Below are 17,390 nucleotides of genomic sequence, written 5' to 3'. Positions count from 1 at the left end.
TTTTGTCATTTACAGCCCATTTGCTTTTTGCTCTCGGCACACGAGGATTTTTTGTCACTCGTGACAAAAAATATCAAACTTGTTTGATCTTTGACTCATCTGTCACGAATAACAAATGTTCTTCTAAACTTCCGCTCACAATAGGAACTTTTAAATGAAGATATGATCCCGTTGAGTCACCTGATTTTTTCAGGTCCTGAGACGATTGCTTAAGTTGTCCAGCAAAGTGCGAAGATCATATCTTCATTTAATTTCAAACACCGCACTGCATAAAACATTAATAGGAACTTTTGTCGATCACACTTGTCACGAATAACAAGTACGCGCGGCAAGTTCATCAGTGTGCGGCCGGCTTTACATTCTTGTTGTTTTACATGTCGTGTCCATGATCATGTGTTAAAATAATTAAAATGGCCGACGAATAAAGTTAGAAACATAGTCTGAAATTACCAGAAATCACTTCAGAAGTGGGACAGTTTTCTAAGGCTGGTGATTGTGTTTAGCCAACGACACTGATGGATAATAAGGCGGAGAAAGGTAATTTTAGCTAATAATTCATTTTTGTGTGAATAATTGAACTTTTCTTTGAACAAACCATAGTTTGAAAATATAATCCTCAAGTCGGCAGAGGACAGGATCTGTAGGCTGAAGTGATAAATAAATTTGTACGAAAATGACCCTCTCTATGATGCATATAAAATTAAAGTCATTTGAAAATTAATAGTTTCCTCAGGCACACATGATGTTTAAATTCTTATTCATTCATCTTATTGTTTACTCTTTAGTTTATACTGAGTACACTAACGTAAACTAAGACAGTGAGACTGACTAAAAATTACAAATCACTCACAAAGACTTAAATGTCAAGTATAATAGCATAAAGTGAATACTAGCAAAAAAAAGAGAAAACAATTTTCTCTTTAAGAATGTCTGATCCTACTTGCTTCTATCATAACATTTCAAATATGGCAAACACTTTGATTAACTTACTTTATTTCATTTTCTTATACATATGTTGTGTTTTAGATTCATCAGTGGCTAATGGCAATGAACAGTCAATCAAAGAAACTAATACTGCTGGTATGGATTAAAAATAAGTTTGCTTTTATTTGTGTGATGTAGTCATTGCTGGTTAGGCTTATGATCACACTTTATCAATGAAAACGTCAGAGAAGTTTGTGAGAAGTCTTGAGCATGTGCAAACCATCAACCTTTGCATAAGCTGGTGCTAAGACAGTGAACATCTTTGATTTCTTAAATGAACAATTGAAGTGCAGGCTTGTACACATGCCATGGAGAGTAAATACCAATGTACTTTGCTTCATCTCTGTAAAGGTTTACCTACAGTGCTTCTTCACAATATGATGCAAAAGCTTATAAGGATGCAGGTTGCAGGTAAGGAAAGATATTTCTATGGTGTAATTGTGTTCCAATGTTTCAATGCAACATGTTTTTGGTACTTTTGTATGTTGTGTTCTCTTGGGTAATTTAGCTATAACGACCTTCTTTAACAGATGTTTTGAAAAACATTTTGCTTAGGTATCCTGATGGTGGACAAATACGTAAGGTAACAAAATATCACTGAATGATGACCACTTTTAATTACTAGCTTTATGAGTGATTATTTTTTTTTATTCTCATTGTCTACTTATACTAGAACTCTAAAAATCTAAAATTCTAATTGTGATTTGAAATGTTTGAAGGACTATTCCAAGAAAGACTTTATATTCCAAGACCTGATAAATTTTCAAAGAATTGATAGATGTCCTACAATTTAACACATATTCCAAGAGCAGGTACTAATTCTAAAAATTTTTGTTGATATTCCATGTGCTTTCAAGTTCAATAATGGTGAAGAAATTTGATTTAATATTATTTGATTATAGATTGGAGCTTTTTACTATCATTTTTGCATATCTATATATGTATATTTTAGAATAATTTTGGTTTTGTTTACATAGTCACCTACTTGTCAATATAAGCAGAGGCAAAACCAGAAAGCTAATTTGGGGGTGGGGTGTGGATAATGATATTTTCAGCTCTGCCCAACTGATTTGTTTTGAAAGGAATTAAAGTTTCCGTGAAGTCAGTCAGAAATGAATATTGAATATCATCCCCTCCCCAATTAGCATGCTAGCTAGCTTTAGAGAGATTTAGAATATTCAACATTGACTGTGTTAACCTGGCATCTTTGCAAACAGGTTGCTTAACCCATATCTCAGTTATTTATTTAAAACTCTGATCGGAGATTCATTGCTCTTTAACTTTTGCAGTTACATTATCTGTAAATAATCTTTTTTTCATTTCCCGCTCTAGTTCTTTTTGCTGCTTTGGGTCAACGACTTCCTGATCCAATGGCTCAGCAAATATCCTTGGTGCTAGAGTGCTTGTCCATAACATGTAGAAAGCAGGCCCTGGTGCAGACTGAAATAGAAAAAACATAACCAATGACTAGAATGAATGTTTCCTCTTCAATTGCTTGTGTTTACGTTCAAACACTACGAACTATTAAAATAAGAATAATTTCATTACCGTGGCGGCCGCCATTATTTTGATATAAAAAGCTAACGTTTCTTTATTTCCTTGCAATATTTCTTTCCTTCCTTTGGTCGGCTGCTTGCCTTTTGTGGCTTAAAATTTCATAAAGCATCCTGTTGTTGACTATCGTCTTATTAAAAAATTCATTTATATTTCATATAAACAAAACCTTACCGCCATGTTTCCTAGTTCGTTACCAATCTCTTTATCTAGCGCAAATGGAAAGTGACTTATGAATATGAAACACTGTACAAGCACGTGCTTTGACAGAATCGACACATCCCATGGAAGGTGAGTACGTAAGTACTTTACGTCGTCTCTTTGAAGGCTTACCTGCAGCAATTGTTCTTCACAAATGAAGTGAATTGTGAGAGGATGCCGGTTACAGGTAAGGAAAGATATTTCTATGTGCAAATGTTTCAATATCAACGTGTTTTCGGTACTTTCGTTTTCTCATACTACAATATACTCCTTCGGTACCAAAGCATATGTCATTTTTTACTCCTCATTTGCAAGTATTTTGTACGTATTCTCTTGGAAAACAATCGATAAGATTAATTTTCTTAGAAAACCAATAAGGATTTGGCTGTAAAAGTTGGGTCACAAGCGTGAAATTGTGGGCCATTTTGCCATGTAATTATTTCCGTATTAAAACATGTTCAAACGCATCTATTCGCTAAATATATTAAATCAACTTTGAGGAAAAGATTTTGAAATCTTTCCCATTGAAACTACTTGTAATAGCTTTCTTAGTCCAAAGGTCAATAAATTTAAGGTCGTTGAAATCTTCAAATGAACAGTGGTGTTGATGTACTAATGTTTTTTATGCCGACAAAATGTTTGAAATACTGTAGCACAAAGCAGTTATGCGTCTGCCGATTCGTTTTTGGGACTGTATGCTATCCAATTTGTATGCGCAGTCGACACAAAATTTTCAATGTTGCTTATAACTATTCCAATATGTATGGCGTTCCGTTCCGGTCATAATTATATGAAGTTGATCAAACGAAAAACAATCGCTCATAAATATGTCGAACTTTCAAAGTTGAAGTTCAAACGTTAAAAACTAAAACAAAATGCCCAATGTCAATAGCAAACATCGATGCATACAGTCGAACCGCTCAAAAATAAATCGAAGTGCAAAAATATAAGTCGAAGGGAAACGGAAGTCACTGAGATATTAGCGGATATGGTCTATGGTCATACAAAACCATTCAAAACCTACTTAATAAGATATAACTATGACTCATATCAAAAATGGCGGACAACTTAAATGAAATAGTTAGGCGTGTTGTGTCGTCTCTTCAAAATTTACCGGACACTGCTTCCAGCAATACCCCAAGCAGAAGCGATGATAGTACTAGTAGCAGGTCCTTTGGCTCAGTTGAAGAAGAAATCGGCCAAAGATTCCAAATTCCTCGTGTGTCGTCGGGAATTGCTAATAGGATTCATAGTTCCAGAAGAAGTGAAAGAGGTCGGTTTATCCCTTACACTACAAAACAAAAAGGGAAATACTAAGCCAAACCTGCTGCAGAGTTGGTTATAAAAGACGTGTGTCTACTACCTAATCCAGATTGGGATCAAGTCCCTCGGCGACAAGTAAAGGAAGACCTCGTGAAAAGAAGTTTATTTGTTGACGCATGGAGTCTTGATAAATCGTGGTCAGAAGATCAATTACGAGCGGAATTACACAGTATTTTCAAGAAGCATATTACAGGACCAAACACGTAAGCTATTGAAGTATGTAGTATTCAATTTTGTATCTTGCAGTGGAATTGAATGGGTTAAATTACTTAAATACAATTAATTTTTTCCAAGCTTTGAGTTTGTAAAGTCTGTCGGAAATGGCATCGCCCAATTAAAACTGCCACAAGGGCAAGAAGCAAATGCCAAAATAATACGACACATTAGTGGGACTGGACCAATTTATATCCGCTCTCTAGTAAAGATCGACAGTGATGAGGTACTGCAACTCTTCATTATATGCCTTAAGATTACACACTGTCCACATTATGACTGTAGATTAATTGCTAGTTCAGTTAAGCTCTAGCGATTACAAAATCATGCATTTACTATGATGAGTTTTATTCAGGATGATGACATTGTTGAATTGAGTGATAATGTGGATAATTTTGTCAGAAGTAGTGATATAAGATTGAATGTATCACGCAATTTGGAGTCCAATCAAAGGCAAAGCAGTGAGCAATATGTTACTGTTATTCCAACTACCACTCCATCGCTCCCAATTGCTTGTGAGACAGGTGAAACTTCCGATGGCATAAGAAGTTCTTTAAATCTCTGTAGCATTGAAAAGCAGAAACTAGATGAAATGTTCCCAAATTGTCCTGCTGAAGTGTTTGCACAAGCTGTAAATTGTACAACACTTGATCTGGCTGTGGACTATGTTATAAGTCATATACCTTCCAAGTCAGGTAATTATTTCCAGGTAGTTAAGAAAGTTTACATAGTCAACAAATTTGGATAAAGTAATGTAAATTTTCACATTTTTTTCAGATGAACAACAATTTGATGGCTCTAAAATTGAGGAGGATGCATGTTTAAAAGACCTATTATACTCTCTACAACCCATCCCTGGGACTCCTACACGCTTGACAGTCAGCAGATCATCAATTTTTGCTGATAGTGTGTCATTTTTCAAACACAGACATTTTGATTTTAAGAAACCATTGAAGGTCACATTTGAAGACGAATTAGCAATTGATGGTGGTGGCCCTAAACGAGAGTTCTTCACTTTACTGTTGCGTGAACTCCTTTCTCCATCAGCTACTCCTCGTCTTTTTGAAGGAAGAGATGGAATTTTTTTACCAATGCACAATACAGATGCTCTTAGATCAAATCTGTATAAGGTGGCTGGACGGATTATTGCAGCATCAATAGTTCATGGTGGTCCTGGTTTTCCATATTTTCCAAAGGTTTTGTATGCATATTTCCTCAACCCTCAGCCTAATGACGTGGTGGATCACCTCCGTCCAGAGGATGTTGTTGATGCTGAATATGTAGATGTCTTGAAAAAGGTGATTAGAAAAGTAATCAATTTTTTTTTTGTGCTCTTACAACTATGAAAATTAACTTTGGCTTATACTTTTAAAAGCTAGATGCTTTTGATGAAGAAAACAACAAAACCTTGGCTTCTGAAATTCAACCTTTGTTAGTTGAGTCAGGTTTTCCTCATCCCGTCAATATTGATAATCGTTTTCAAGCTATTATGTCCTTGTGTCTGCATGGAGTCATCTTATCCAGGAAGGCTGAAATTGATCAATTGATGATCAGCTTATGCCCACTTCTTGACGTAATCAGAAGACATCCAGACAAGATGGAAACCTTATTTGTGGCTGGTACTTGCCCACCTTTGACACTCCATGATTTTTTATCTGTTGTTCAGTTTGATAATGTTGAGATTCGCATCAAACAGTTTTTCACTCGGTATCTTTCATCACAAAGTATGTTATATTTTTTTAGAATTTGTACATGTTGTTGTTTTGGCAACATTCTTTAAATCATGATGTTAATATACTTTAATTATTACAGGTTCTAAAATTCCTAGTGTTTTGATGTTTTCAACTGGTTGCAAATCCTTACCTCCAATGGGTTTTCATCCATCGAGTATAACTATTCTTCAAAATACATTCATTTACCCCAATGCTAACACATGTCCATTGGAATTGGAATTACCTGGTGAGGTAAAAAACTATGAAGAGTTTGAAAGAAATATGGACTCAGCCTTGAATTTCCAAGAAGAAGGTTTTGGAATTGTATAGAGGGTATATAAAACAGAACTAAGTTTTGTTAGATTTGAAACTGTTTGTATGTTGACTTTTACACTATTAGTGCTGAACTTAAAAGTTACTATATCTATTGCATTTTAAATGCTTCTTAACAAAGTCTTGTATTGGATATGATCAGCTCAGTCATTTTAGTAGTAAATATATCTAACTATGTTGCTGAATGTTGTCCAATACAACTAAAAAAGCTATCAGTCCATCTTGGTCTCCTGCCCCTTAGTCTCTGAGCAATATTATTTAGGTGTTCAACATGATTTTCTGTTAAACATACTGTTGAAGATGGCACTCTAACACGATAATTTGACTGCAATTCTGAAACTGGGCCATCTTCTTCAACTCCATACTCATTCCAATCTATTTGTAACCCATCTCAATGCTAGTCACAGCACTAAAATCACTATTTTGATTAGCAACAATTCCTTGTACCCAAAGCTGCCTTGGGCTAAGATTTCCTCGGTGCTCAAAGAATGGCAATTCCACGATTCACTTAATTTCTGCAGTGCATTGTTAATGAGTGGGATGTACACCAAATGTAATGCAATCAAATGAATTTCATTATTAGTGTCTAGAATTAGAGTTTCAAGGTATGCAAAAATATTGATAAAACGACTACACACAATTGAGTTAACTTCACGCCAAAGTCGTTCAATATGCTGGTTGTGAACAGATGTACCTGTTATGCAGCTGCCTCTATTCAGACCACGATATTGAAGCATAAATCGAGCAACTTCAATATTCTCTAACCCTAAATCAGTACGCACGTGAAGGTAAGTTGTACTGATTAACAGCATCCCTAAAGCATTCCATTACAGTAGATGCTTGGTTGTTTGTTGATGCTCTTAAGAAGACAATCATTCTAGAATACCCATCTATGCCACCATGAATTACAATACGATACGGTTGAATAAGTTTGTGATTCCCATCCAAATGCCTACAAAAAATTTTTAACCCTTTTGACATGTGCCAATAAACTAACATGATTTTCAATGACTACAAAAGAAAGATAGAGTTTTATTTTACCACCAGTTTTCCCTTAATGAATATTTCACATACCATAACGCATTTGGACAAGGAACGGAATAGCGTCTTCGTATGATGCTTCTTGATCCTCTAAGGGTTACCACAACTGGGTCAACCCGGTGCAACGATTCAAGAACTCGTCGTCGTTGGACATGCAGTCCACGTTGTCGTAACGCACCCTGTATTAATCTATAACCAATTCTAGGCGTCACATCCAAGATTTCACGGACAAGTCGATCAAGAACGCTATTTTCTATGTTAGAAAATACCTGTTGACTTGGCATTTGAAACAATCGTCTTCTGCGACGTATGGTACTTTCAGAAATGCCAAGATCTCTTGCAATCTGCGACCACGAAAATCCAACCTGAGAGTGTAGTGTCCCCAGCAATTCTTCAGAAACGTGAAGTCTGGGTCGACCAACGCAACTCCTAATCTGGTTTACACTTATTTGGTCATTAGTTTGCTGTTCCTCTGCCATTAATGAGCGAAATGATAATACCTCAGACCTTTCTTTCTGGGTACGAACGATACCAAGAAGATCTCTCATATCTGTTAGCAATTGTGCTTCATTAGGAAACGATTCTTGCAGTCTTGCCAATATTACACTTAGATTTCTTTCATATCCATCGAGACGGCGAGAAATATACTCAGCTGAATCAAAAGACACATCGTTGAATGAAGAAATCAAAGCTCTTGTAAAATTCCTCTAGCTCAATAGCGCTTATTTGGTTTCTAACAGCCATTTTGTTTACTTTTATATTAGTTGTTCGTCCACGAAGACTTCCGCTTCCTACTGCAGTACATGACTTCCGTTTCCCTTCGACTTATATTTTTGCACTTCGATTTATTTTTGAGCGGTTCGACTGTATGCATCGATGTTTGCTATTGACATTGGGCATTTTGTTTTAGTTTTTAACGTTTGAACTTCAACTTTGAAAGTTCGACATATTTATGAGCGATTGTTTTTCGTTTGATCAACTTCATATAATTATGACCGGAACGGAACGCCATAAATATGACTATTCTACATCACAAATAAACATTTCGAGTTTTTACATTCACAGACAGCGACAGAAGGACTGACTTTTCAACGTGTCACAACTAATAAAGTATTAACATAAGTTCCTATTTCCGTTCTTTCATAAGTTCCTAGTTTAAAATAACAATTATCTATTACTTATTTACACAAGTTCCGACAGATACGTTGTACTAGTGCTTTTTTCCATTTTGTAAATTTAAGTTGTTGGATTTGTTGGGTGTGGTTCATTGCATGGGATAGTCTGGATGGAGTTGTAACTGGGTCATGATATATTTTTAGGTAGATTTTTTGGTCAGGAACGACCTCCATTGACAGATATTTTAAAAAACATTTTGCTGAGGTATCCTGATGGTGGACAAATACTTAAGGTAACAAAATATCACTGAATGATGACCACTTTTAATTACTAGCTTTATGAGTGAATATTTTTTCTTATACTCATTGTCGACTTACACTAGAACTCTATAAAATCTGAAATATTGACTGTGAGTTGAAATGTTTGAAGGAATATTGCAACAATAACTTGACATTCCAAGAATTAGTAGATATTCCAAGAACTGGTTGTAATTCCAAGAGAATTTGTTCGTATTCCAAGAATCGGCGGATATCAACGTGGACATTCGAGTGTTGATGTCCTTCAAGGTCATTAATTTGTGCACGTGCTTCATCGTGCTGGGAAATCCAGATGTGCGTGCAATCATAATCAACGCATTTTTTAAGAAGTCATTATGTTCTCGAAATATTTCTATCTTTTTGCCGATTCTCTAAAGAAAACAAAACAAAAACGCTGATCTTCGTAGACAATATGCTTTGTACACGGACATTAAATGCAATTCCTCGACGCTCTTAATATTTACAAAGGCAATTAATTACCATCAATAGCTTCTTTCTAATATCCTGTGACACGGGCGTCAATTGAACGTTATTTGAGGATGACTGTATTCATGTATTATGCCATGACTGGCTAGTTTTGTTCGTGAACAATTTCACTTTCAAAAGAAATCAGCCTGCCATTGCAGAATGAATGAATATGCGTCCTTGTGTACAACGTGCGAAGTTCATTATAACACCATCGGTTATGGGTCTGTGAATGTGACATGCGCCCCCTTTGAAAGCCCTTCTAACTCTGTCTTGTTTGTTTCAGGAACTAATTCAAAATGCTGATGATGCGGGTGCAAGAGATGTGAAGATTTTATTTGATGCAAGCTCATTTGGCACGTCATCTTTGGTTTCACAAAACTTAGAATTATTTCAGGGATCTGCATTATATTTCTTCAATAATGCATTGTTTACTGAAGATGATTGGAAGGGCCTTCAGCGTCTCATGCGTAGTAACAAGAAAGATAATCCTTTGAAAGTGGGTCGGTTTGGAATTGGATTTAATTCTGTTTACCACATTACAGGTATGAGCTAACGATTTTGGCAAAATTTACACACCTGATTGTGCCAAAGGGGGGGTTGTGGGGGTTGTGAGTGGCACTTCGATACTGTTTAAAACCTGTTCTTAAACTGACAGAGGATGGAAAAATTAGTCCAGCTAAAAGTGTGGACTGTTTTTTCATTCACGAACACTACAAGCGTTGTTAATTTACATTCACTTTACTGGGGCAACTTTTCTACAGACGTTTCCATTTTAACATAAATGCAAAGTTAGTTCAGTGTTGTTATAAAGATTTTCGCAAAAATATTGCATAAATTTCGCAAATTTCAATGATCCAAATATTTCGTGAGAAAAGCTTACTTCGAGCATAATATCCCCTCCCTTCCCCGAGAAAAAAAGTCGTAACCATAATCAGAACAAATTCGTCATGTTGTTTTAACAGGGGAGGGGTGGTAGAATGGATGGCAATTCTTTCACAAAGTGCTGTATATTAAACTATTCAAATCCGTTGTTGCTACATTTAATTTTGCAGAGTTACTTATTTCATTATGGTTGTTTAGATCTTCCCAGTATTGCGAGTGGCAACAGAATTGCCTTCCTAGACCCACACGAGAAGTATTTTGTACGTGGTGAACCTGGGCAAGCATTTTCTTTGGAAGATCCATTACTTGACGAACATTTTGACCAATTTCATCCATTTCACAAAATTTTGGAGTGTGATCTAAGTCAAGGTATTCACCATTATGACGGAACGCTCTTTCGCTTTCCTTTACGAACTCAACCATCGGAGCTGTCTCAAAAGATCTATACCAAAGAAATGGTTATGTCTCTTTTTGAGTCTTTTCGAAATGAAGCTCATGCTATACTTCTCTTTCTGAAGAACATTGAATCCATAAGTCTTTATGAACGGGAAAATCATGGCGAGATCGTCCATCTTTTTACTGCTAAAATATCTGAAGAGTCAAGAAATGAAGTAAGAAAAAGTAGACTGGAATTGATTCAGGATATCTCTGTCGACTGGAATTTTGCTGCGAGAATGACTTTTCATCGCATGAAAATTGAAATACACTGTCCTGATAAAGAAATTGAAATAAAAGAATGGTTTTTGGCAAATCAAGTCGGCACCAGAAATGAGCAACTTATTGAGCTTGCAAATAATTTAAAGCTACTACCTTGGATTGGCATCGCTTTTCCTGTAGATATCAATAACAACGACTTATCTTTTCTTGGAAGAATTTTCTGTTTTCTACCTCTTCCACCCGAATCAAGAACAGGTTTGCCAGTTCAAGTAAACGGTTACTTTGGACTTACTGACAACAGAAGAGCTTTGAAATGGCCCGGACCTGATTGCCTAAACGACGAAACAGCCCAATGGAACCAGCTTCTTCTGAAAGACATTGGAAGTCATGTTTATGCTAGTCTTATTGTGAACATTGTGAGAGATTGCCATGGAAAATATTTGCCAGAATTGACCGCCAAGATTGTATATGCCTCTTTGCCCGCGCTTGATGATGTCCGACCTGAATGGAAGTGTATCATACAACCATTACTTTGTTCAGTTTTAGTCGAGAAGATATTTTTTACCATGCCAATAAATGGCTATCGTTGGGTGGATCTTGGAGAAGCTGTACTCAACCGTTTGAATGTTAGAGAAGAAATGAAAGATGCCGTTTTGTTTACATTACTCAGCGCTGGAGAACCTGTCATTACAGTACCTCAACATGTACTTCAAGCAATCGATGAATTTCATGAAAAATGTGGTTGGCAATGCCTTAAAAATGTCACCCCAGAGTATTTGTGCAACGTGCTACGTTCGTATTCTCAATTTCATGGCAATGAGATAAGTTTTGAAAAGAAATTGCTTTTATTGGAGTATGTGTTGTTAAATGTTCCTGATAACATTAAAGATCTTTGGGATGTAGCTCTTCTTCCATTGGAAAATGGAAATTTCCTGACTTTCTCGCGTACAAACGTGGACAAAATCTTCATTTCATCTCATCGCCATAGTGCCGATCTCCTACCAAATATGAAGCACCGCCTTTTATTGAGTAGTCTTCCCCGTGAAGTGAAGATAAAACTTGATGAAGTTGGTAGATCTCAATACACCCAATTACGTCATCCTACTCCCGAAGACATCAAGCATTTACTGTGGCAAAACTTTCCCCTTGATTGGGCAAACGACTCTTACAGCAAACCAGAATCTGTCTATTGGAATCCAGAGATTGAAGGGCAACCCACACGATCTTGGTTAGAACTGGTATGGAAGTGGATTAACGATAATTATCCTGATCGTCTTAACGAGTTTCAAGAAATGTACCTTATTCCTGTGACATGGACTGTTCCATGCAAAATGGCAAAGCTGTCTTACCATTCATCCATCATTCTTGATAAACATCCTTCGTGTTTCAATACACTCTCTAATAAAGTTAGCGATCTTTTAAAACGTTCAGGTTGTATTGTGGTGCAAGAATTACCATCTTTTGTGAAACATAATCAACTTCTACAATATGTATCTCTACCTACACCCAACGGGATCCTGGAAGTTATGCATCGTGTTGGAAAAAATGTAAATGATCAACTTTCTATGATGTCAAATGAAATTCAAGACGAAATCTGTTCCATATTTTCTAAGCTGGATAATATTAAAATGTATCATGTATCATTCATTCAGTCTTTACCCATATTCCAAGCACTAGATGGAAGCAACTATCTCTCCTGCATTGACTCGAACGGACAATTTTACCTGGTTGCGCCTCGCGATCTGTTGTTGCCTAAGACTTTTCATTTTATTAATCGAGAAAAAATTATATCATCTTCAAAGATAGAGAGTTATAGTCTTTTATTGAAACTTGGCGTGAAGGTGGAAAGTAATGCAAGTTTACTCATGCATAACTTGGAAACTTTTTTGGATTCTGACTCGAGTGATGATTATAAAGATGACGTGGTACTTTGGATTTTACAGAAAATTGAGATGCTGATACAGGAAACACCTGCGTTCCTAAAGTTTATTCGTAGAGTACATTCCATTCCAACGGCAAGCGGACGAAGAATGCCACCAAGCTCACTTTTTGACCATTCTGACAACATTTTAATAAGGTTGTTTTCCAACGATCAAAGCGTCTTTCCAACAGATCATTTCTCACATATAGTCAACAAACGCAAACAGGAACTTAAAATTCGACGCCGAGATGATTTAAAACCCGATGATATTTTGGATTTACTGAGAAAGCGCTCTTCGATTTCTTCGGATCAAGGTCTGGCGCTTGTTGAACTTTTCAATCAGCATTTACTTCTTTTAAAGCAATTGACCGCCGACGGTAGGCAGTTGAAAAATGTTTTAAGTGGGTTACCATGGCTACCTCGCGTACTTGATCGTACTAATACGTACCCAGACTTTATGCCCTGGTACTATGGTGATACAGTGTGTTGTCCAAACACAATGTTGCCCGATTCGTGGTCCCTTTTGGTTGGTGCAACGGTTCCTATTTTTAAGGAGCGACTCGTTTCAAGTGAAGTTAGAGGTATTGGTGATTTTCTTTTATTTCCAGTTGAGTTTTTAAGTATTCTTAAAATAGATGTTAAACAAGATAAACGGTTGTCTCTAGAACATTCAGTAGGGAATGTTTGTTTTTACATCCAGTAGTGCTTCATTGATATTTTTGAAAGTGAATTTCTTTTCAATAGAAACTAGTCAGGCACAACTGATTATATAAATATACACCTTCCCTTTCCTCCTTAATTAACGTTCTTGGGACGGCTCTGAACAAGAGGGAATGTAAACTTCATCAATAAAATGAAGGTTAATTTTTATGAGAAGTATTGTTCTAAAAACATCAGCCTACTTGACATGCGTGTTGTTGTTTTAGTTATTTAAAATCTGTGCATTACTTTATAGATCTCGTGGGTGTTCACACAAAAGTTCAACAAAGTTTATGGAATAATATTTTCCAGCAATTAAAAATTGCAGTCCATTCTTGGTTTAATGAGGAAACAACCCCAGTTGAAGTCGCCAACTTTCAAGAAATGATTAAAAGTGAGTATAAATGTTATGACTTCCTAGAAAAATTTGTATTTACTTTACACCTCGTTTGTACAAAAACCTTTTTTAGCAATGATTATTCTTTATTTATAACCTTATATATTCCATTAGATATTTACTTAGTCATCTCAAAGTTATCCACGGATATGGTGGCGAAGTTCTTGAAAAACCATTCTCTTGTACAGTGGGTGTGGCATGGAAATGGCTTTACAGCACCAGAAAATGTAGCATTTGAATCGCCCTTCCCCAAGAATATCGATCTTCATCCTTACTTGTTCTGCCTTCCTAGAGATTTATTTGTTGTGAAAGACTTCTTAGTTTCCCATGGAGCAAAGCTCAGTTTTGACGTTAAGGATTTGCTCAATTGGATGCAAAATATCAAGAAGAGACATGACAGCTCTGAAAATGTACCGCATGATGAGGTGATGCACGACTTAGATCAATGTCGTGGTGTATTGGAATGGATAGTTAGAAGCAAAGTTGAATTATCAGAGGATCTACGTAGGAAACTTCTTATTCCTGTTCAGACAAAGCCTGACAAATTAAAGCTTGAACCGTGTCATACATGCACTTACTGCGACCGTGAGTTCTTAAGACGAGGTGTCTCCGAATATCAATTTTCTATTAAATCTCACTTGATTCATAAAGCTATCCCCGAGGATTTGGCACGTCGTCTCAAAGTTCCACGTCTGTCTAATTGCCTTGCTGGAGCGAAAGCAATTGGTATAAATTTTGTGGAAGCTGGTCAGTACGAACCGCTGACTACACGTTTACGAAATATCCTACAGCAGTATAAAGAAGGTGTCGCCATTTTCAAAGAACTTATACAAAATGCAGATGATGCTCGAGCGACGAAGGTTTACTTTGTTATCGACTGGCGAAATAATTCTTGTGAGACTTTACTTTCAGATCAACTATCACCTTGCCAAGGTCCTGCTTTGTATGCTTATAATGATGCCATGTTTTCGGATGAAGATTTTGGCAACATAAATAAACTTGCTGGTGAAACAAAGAAAGAAGATTTGGAGAAAGTCGGTCGTTTTGGTTTAGGCTTTAACTCTGTTTATCATCTTACTGACGTTCCGAGTTTTGTTAGTGGCGAAAATCTTGTTATTTTTGATCCAAATATGACTCATATTTCCGACTTGATTGACAGAAATTCAAGACAAGGAGGATTGATGTTGAGTTTTGCTGACAACAGTCATGTTTTATCTGCGTTTCCTGATCAATTCTTACCTTACCATCAACTCTTTGGCTGTGACATGAGCGGTGACGATGCATTTTATTTTCCTGGAACGTTGTTCCGTTTTCCATTTCGCACCGAGTTGCAGGCCCGAACGAGTGGCATTTCAAAAGAACCTTATACCCCAGAGAACATTAAAAACCTCGTCAAATCATTGACAAAGGCCTCCTCAACGCTTTTACTCTTCTCTCAAAACGTTAAGGAAGTTCGGGTGTTTGAAATACAAAAAAATTCCAATCCAAAGTTATCTTTAACTCATCCATTAATCACAGTTACAAAGACAATTGAGAAAACGTTGTTTTCAAATTTGAAGAAAGGGGAATCAATGTTGAAAAGTTCGTCAGATTGGTTTCGTCAAAACAGATTAAAACGAAAACTTCCAAAGGAGGGTCCAAGGTGCACCATGCTCATCAATATTAATGTTTGCTTTGTAAAAGCTGATTTAAACGATGTATCAAACCCATGTCAAATGTCTGAAAAATGGCTTGTCAATTCCTGCACTGGCTGTAGATTGTCATTTCAAGTTGCACGAAGTGATGAAGGTGTTAGAAACGGTGTAGTTCCAGTCACAGGAGTTGCTACAAAAATAGATCTCTTGAATCGTAACGATGTTAAGATTCAGTCTGTACCTGGGGAAGTGTATTGCTTTATGCCATTGTCTATAGAGTCTGGTCTTCCAGTTCACGTCAACGGTTCGTTTTCTGTTTATTCCAATCGCCGACGATTGTGGGAGGAAGGTGTTGGTGAACATCAGTTGTTCAAACCTTTTGAAGCAAAATGGAACGAAGCGTTGATGGAAGATTCGTTAGTACAAGCTTATTTTGATTTACTACTGATGCTTCAGTCTTACAATGCAAAACAATATGAATTTCATTGCTTATGGCCAAATCCAACGAAAGTGCACCACCCCCGAGCCTGGAGGCCATTTCTTGATTCTTTTTTTAACAGTATAATTGACGAAGAGGTAAAGGTATTCAAATGTAGGGGAAAGTGGACAAAACTTCAAGATTGTCTCATTCTTGATCCAAAACTGAGCAAGCAGAAAGAAAGTGTCGCCATCATGAATCATTTAGGTGAAAATGTTTTATCGATTCCTCCGAATTTCATGGAAGCTTTTCAAAGTTGTGGAAAGGGAGAATTTATCAATAACCATTTGTTAACAGAAGATAAATTCTTGAAGGAATATTTTTTCCCTAACGCATCGCGTATTTCAGCAGATTTGAGAAGTTCCGTTCTCGTTCATATTCTTACACGTCGACTGAAAAAACATCGCGATTATGATGATCTTTTGAAAACTGTTCCCTGCTTCAGTTGTTCCAAGGATGGCATGATTCTTCGTACATCGAATGAGCTTGTTCATCCCAAAGGAAAAGCTGCCTGTCTGTTTTATGAACATGATAAACGATTTCCGTTGGACGATCGACTTCTGGAGAAGGAGCTAGCCATGATGTTGGAAGAACTTGGTATGATTGTCGATTTTTTGCCTTGGAGCAGTTTGTGTGAGAGAGCAAAATCAATCTCTGATCAGCGTGATATTGTTAAAATAAATCTGATGATTAAGTTTATGAATGATATGCCATCAGATGCCTTCATTTCAGAAGAAGGTGTAAAAATTCTACGCGAAACTCCTTTTCTCCCAATTCTTTCAAAGCCAAGCGATTATCCGTTCTCGTGGAAATTTGATCATTGCCGTGGAATGCAGTTTGCTGATGCTAATTCTCTTCATTTGGAAAAGTTTAAGTATCTTGTTGGCACCAAATTTCTTATTTTAGATGAGTCGTCAAAAAGTGTATGCGCGCCAAATCTGTCTTTGAAAAAGATTCTCCGAGTTTCATCGAAAAAGCCAAAAATTTCTGATGTTATTGAGCAACTTGATAGGATAATTGTGTCAACGATCCATCTCGCTGATGAACAAAAAGAAAAATTATGTTTTACAATCTATGAGTATTTTCAGAGTGTAGTCATTACTAAGAATGTAAGCCAAGATCAAATTTGGCTTCGCGAGCAATTAGAATCTAGATCTTGGCTTTTCGTTAAAGGACAACTGGTGAATGCTGCACAGGTTGCACAAGACTGGAATAAGTATGACGCTTCTCCTTATTTCTTTTCTTTACCTTCTGTATACAAAACTAAGTTCAAAATTCTTGTCAATTGGTATGGAATAAAGAAGATTTTTTCCAAGGAAGACTTTATAACGGCCATGAATCGCTTAAGAGAAAATACTGCATCTAAAAAACTTTTGGACAAAGAAATTGATACTCTCGTTGTGCTTGCTGAAGAACTATACATTTTATCAGGTGGTCGAAAAAATTATGAATTGCCACTG

The 17,390-nt window shown here is 36.5% G+C and overlaps 2 protein-coding genes and 2 long non-coding RNA genes across 5 annotated transcripts; 2 read left to right on the top strand and 2 right to left on the bottom strand.

Moving 5' to 3' along the window:
- The first annotated feature begins 322 nt into the window (after positions 1-322).
- On the top strand, positions 323-17,259 carry LOC124437145 (sacsin-like). Its single transcript, XM_046987154.1, has 12 exons — positions 323-537; positions 1,027-1,080; positions 1,336-1,395; positions 1,515-1,567; positions 1,704-1,796; positions 2,317-2,926; positions 8,681-8,769; positions 9,546-9,804; positions 10,343-13,303; positions 13,678-13,815; positions 13,933-17,146; positions 17,247-17,259. Exons 6-12 carry the CDS (start codon positions 2,914-2,916, stop codon positions 17,257-17,259), a joined length of 6,687 nt encoding a protein of 2,228 aa, XP_046843110.1. The 5' UTR covers positions 323-537; positions 1,027-1,080; positions 1,336-1,395; positions 1,515-1,567; positions 1,704-1,796; positions 2,317-2,913.
- Positions 3,506-6,453, top strand: LOC124437363 (G2/M phase-specific E3 ubiquitin-protein ligase-like). 2 transcript variants are annotated; one of them, XM_046987341.1, is made up of 5 exons: positions 3,506-4,265; positions 4,357-4,970; positions 5,053-5,573; positions 5,651-5,999; positions 6,088-6,453. In XM_046987341.1, exons 2-5 carry the CDS (start codon positions 4,613-4,615, stop codon positions 6,315-6,317), a joined length of 1,458 nt encoding a protein of 485 aa, XP_046843297.1. In that variant the 5' UTR covers positions 3,506-4,265; positions 4,357-4,612; the 3' UTR covers positions 6,318-6,453. The 2 variants fall into 2 exon arrangements, with proteins under 2 accessions (XP_046843297.1, XP_046843296.1); XM_046987340.1 differs by having other exon boundaries at positions 3,506-4,970.
- Positions 5,988-7,096, bottom strand: LOC124437379. Its single transcript, XR_006945670.1, has 2 exons — positions 7,015-7,096; positions 5,988-6,231 (listed from the first exon to the last, which is right to left on the bottom strand). It is a non-coding gene; the product is annotated as an uncharacterized LOC124437379 (long non-coding RNA).
- Positions 7,106-8,036, bottom strand: LOC124437380. Its single transcript, XR_006945672.1, has 3 exons — positions 7,631-8,036; positions 7,395-7,550; positions 7,106-7,272 (listed from the first exon to the last, which is right to left on the bottom strand). It is a non-coding gene; the product is annotated as an uncharacterized LOC124437380 (long non-coding RNA).
- Positions 17,260-17,390: the final 131 nt, after the last annotated feature.

Source organism: Xenia sp. Carnegie-2017, unplaced genomic scaffold (genome assembly GCF_021976095.1).
Source record: "Xenia sp. Carnegie-2017 unplaced genomic scaffold, XeniaSp_v1 HiC_scaffold_16, whole genome shotgun sequence".
NCBI lineage: Eukaryota > Metazoa > Cnidaria > Anthozoa > Malacalcyonacea > Xeniidae > Xenia > Xenia sp. Carnegie-2017.
Note: the sequence above shows the minus strand (reverse complement) of the source record. Positions and strands in the feature narration are given on the sequence as shown.

What these genes read in the sequence shown, in the direction of transcription:
- LOC124437145 (XM_046987154.1), top strand. An exon ending in TTCTGTTTACCACATTACAG is followed by an intron (nt 9,805 to 10,342) that starts GTATGAGCTAAC and finishes ATGGTTGTTTAG; the next exon opens with ATCTTCCCAGTATTGCGAGT. An exon ending in CGTTTCAAGTGAAGTTAGAG is followed by an intron (nt 13,304 to 13,677) that starts GTATTGGTGATT and finishes ATTACTTTATAG; the next exon opens with ATCTCGTGGGTGTTCACACA.
- LOC124437363 (XM_046987341.1), top strand. Translation starts at nt 4,613, where the DNA reads ATGATGAGTTTTATTCAGGATGATGACATTGTTGAATTGAGTGATAAT. An exon ending in TCATATACCTTCCAAGTCAG is followed by an intron (nt 4,971 to 5,052) that starts GTAATTATTTCC and finishes CATTTTTTTCAG; the next exon opens with ATGAACAACAATTTGATGGC. An exon ending in TCGGTATCTTTCATCACAAA is followed by an intron (nt 6,000 to 6,087) that starts GTATGTTATATT and finishes TAATTATTACAG; the next exon opens with GTTCTAAAATTCCTAGTGTT.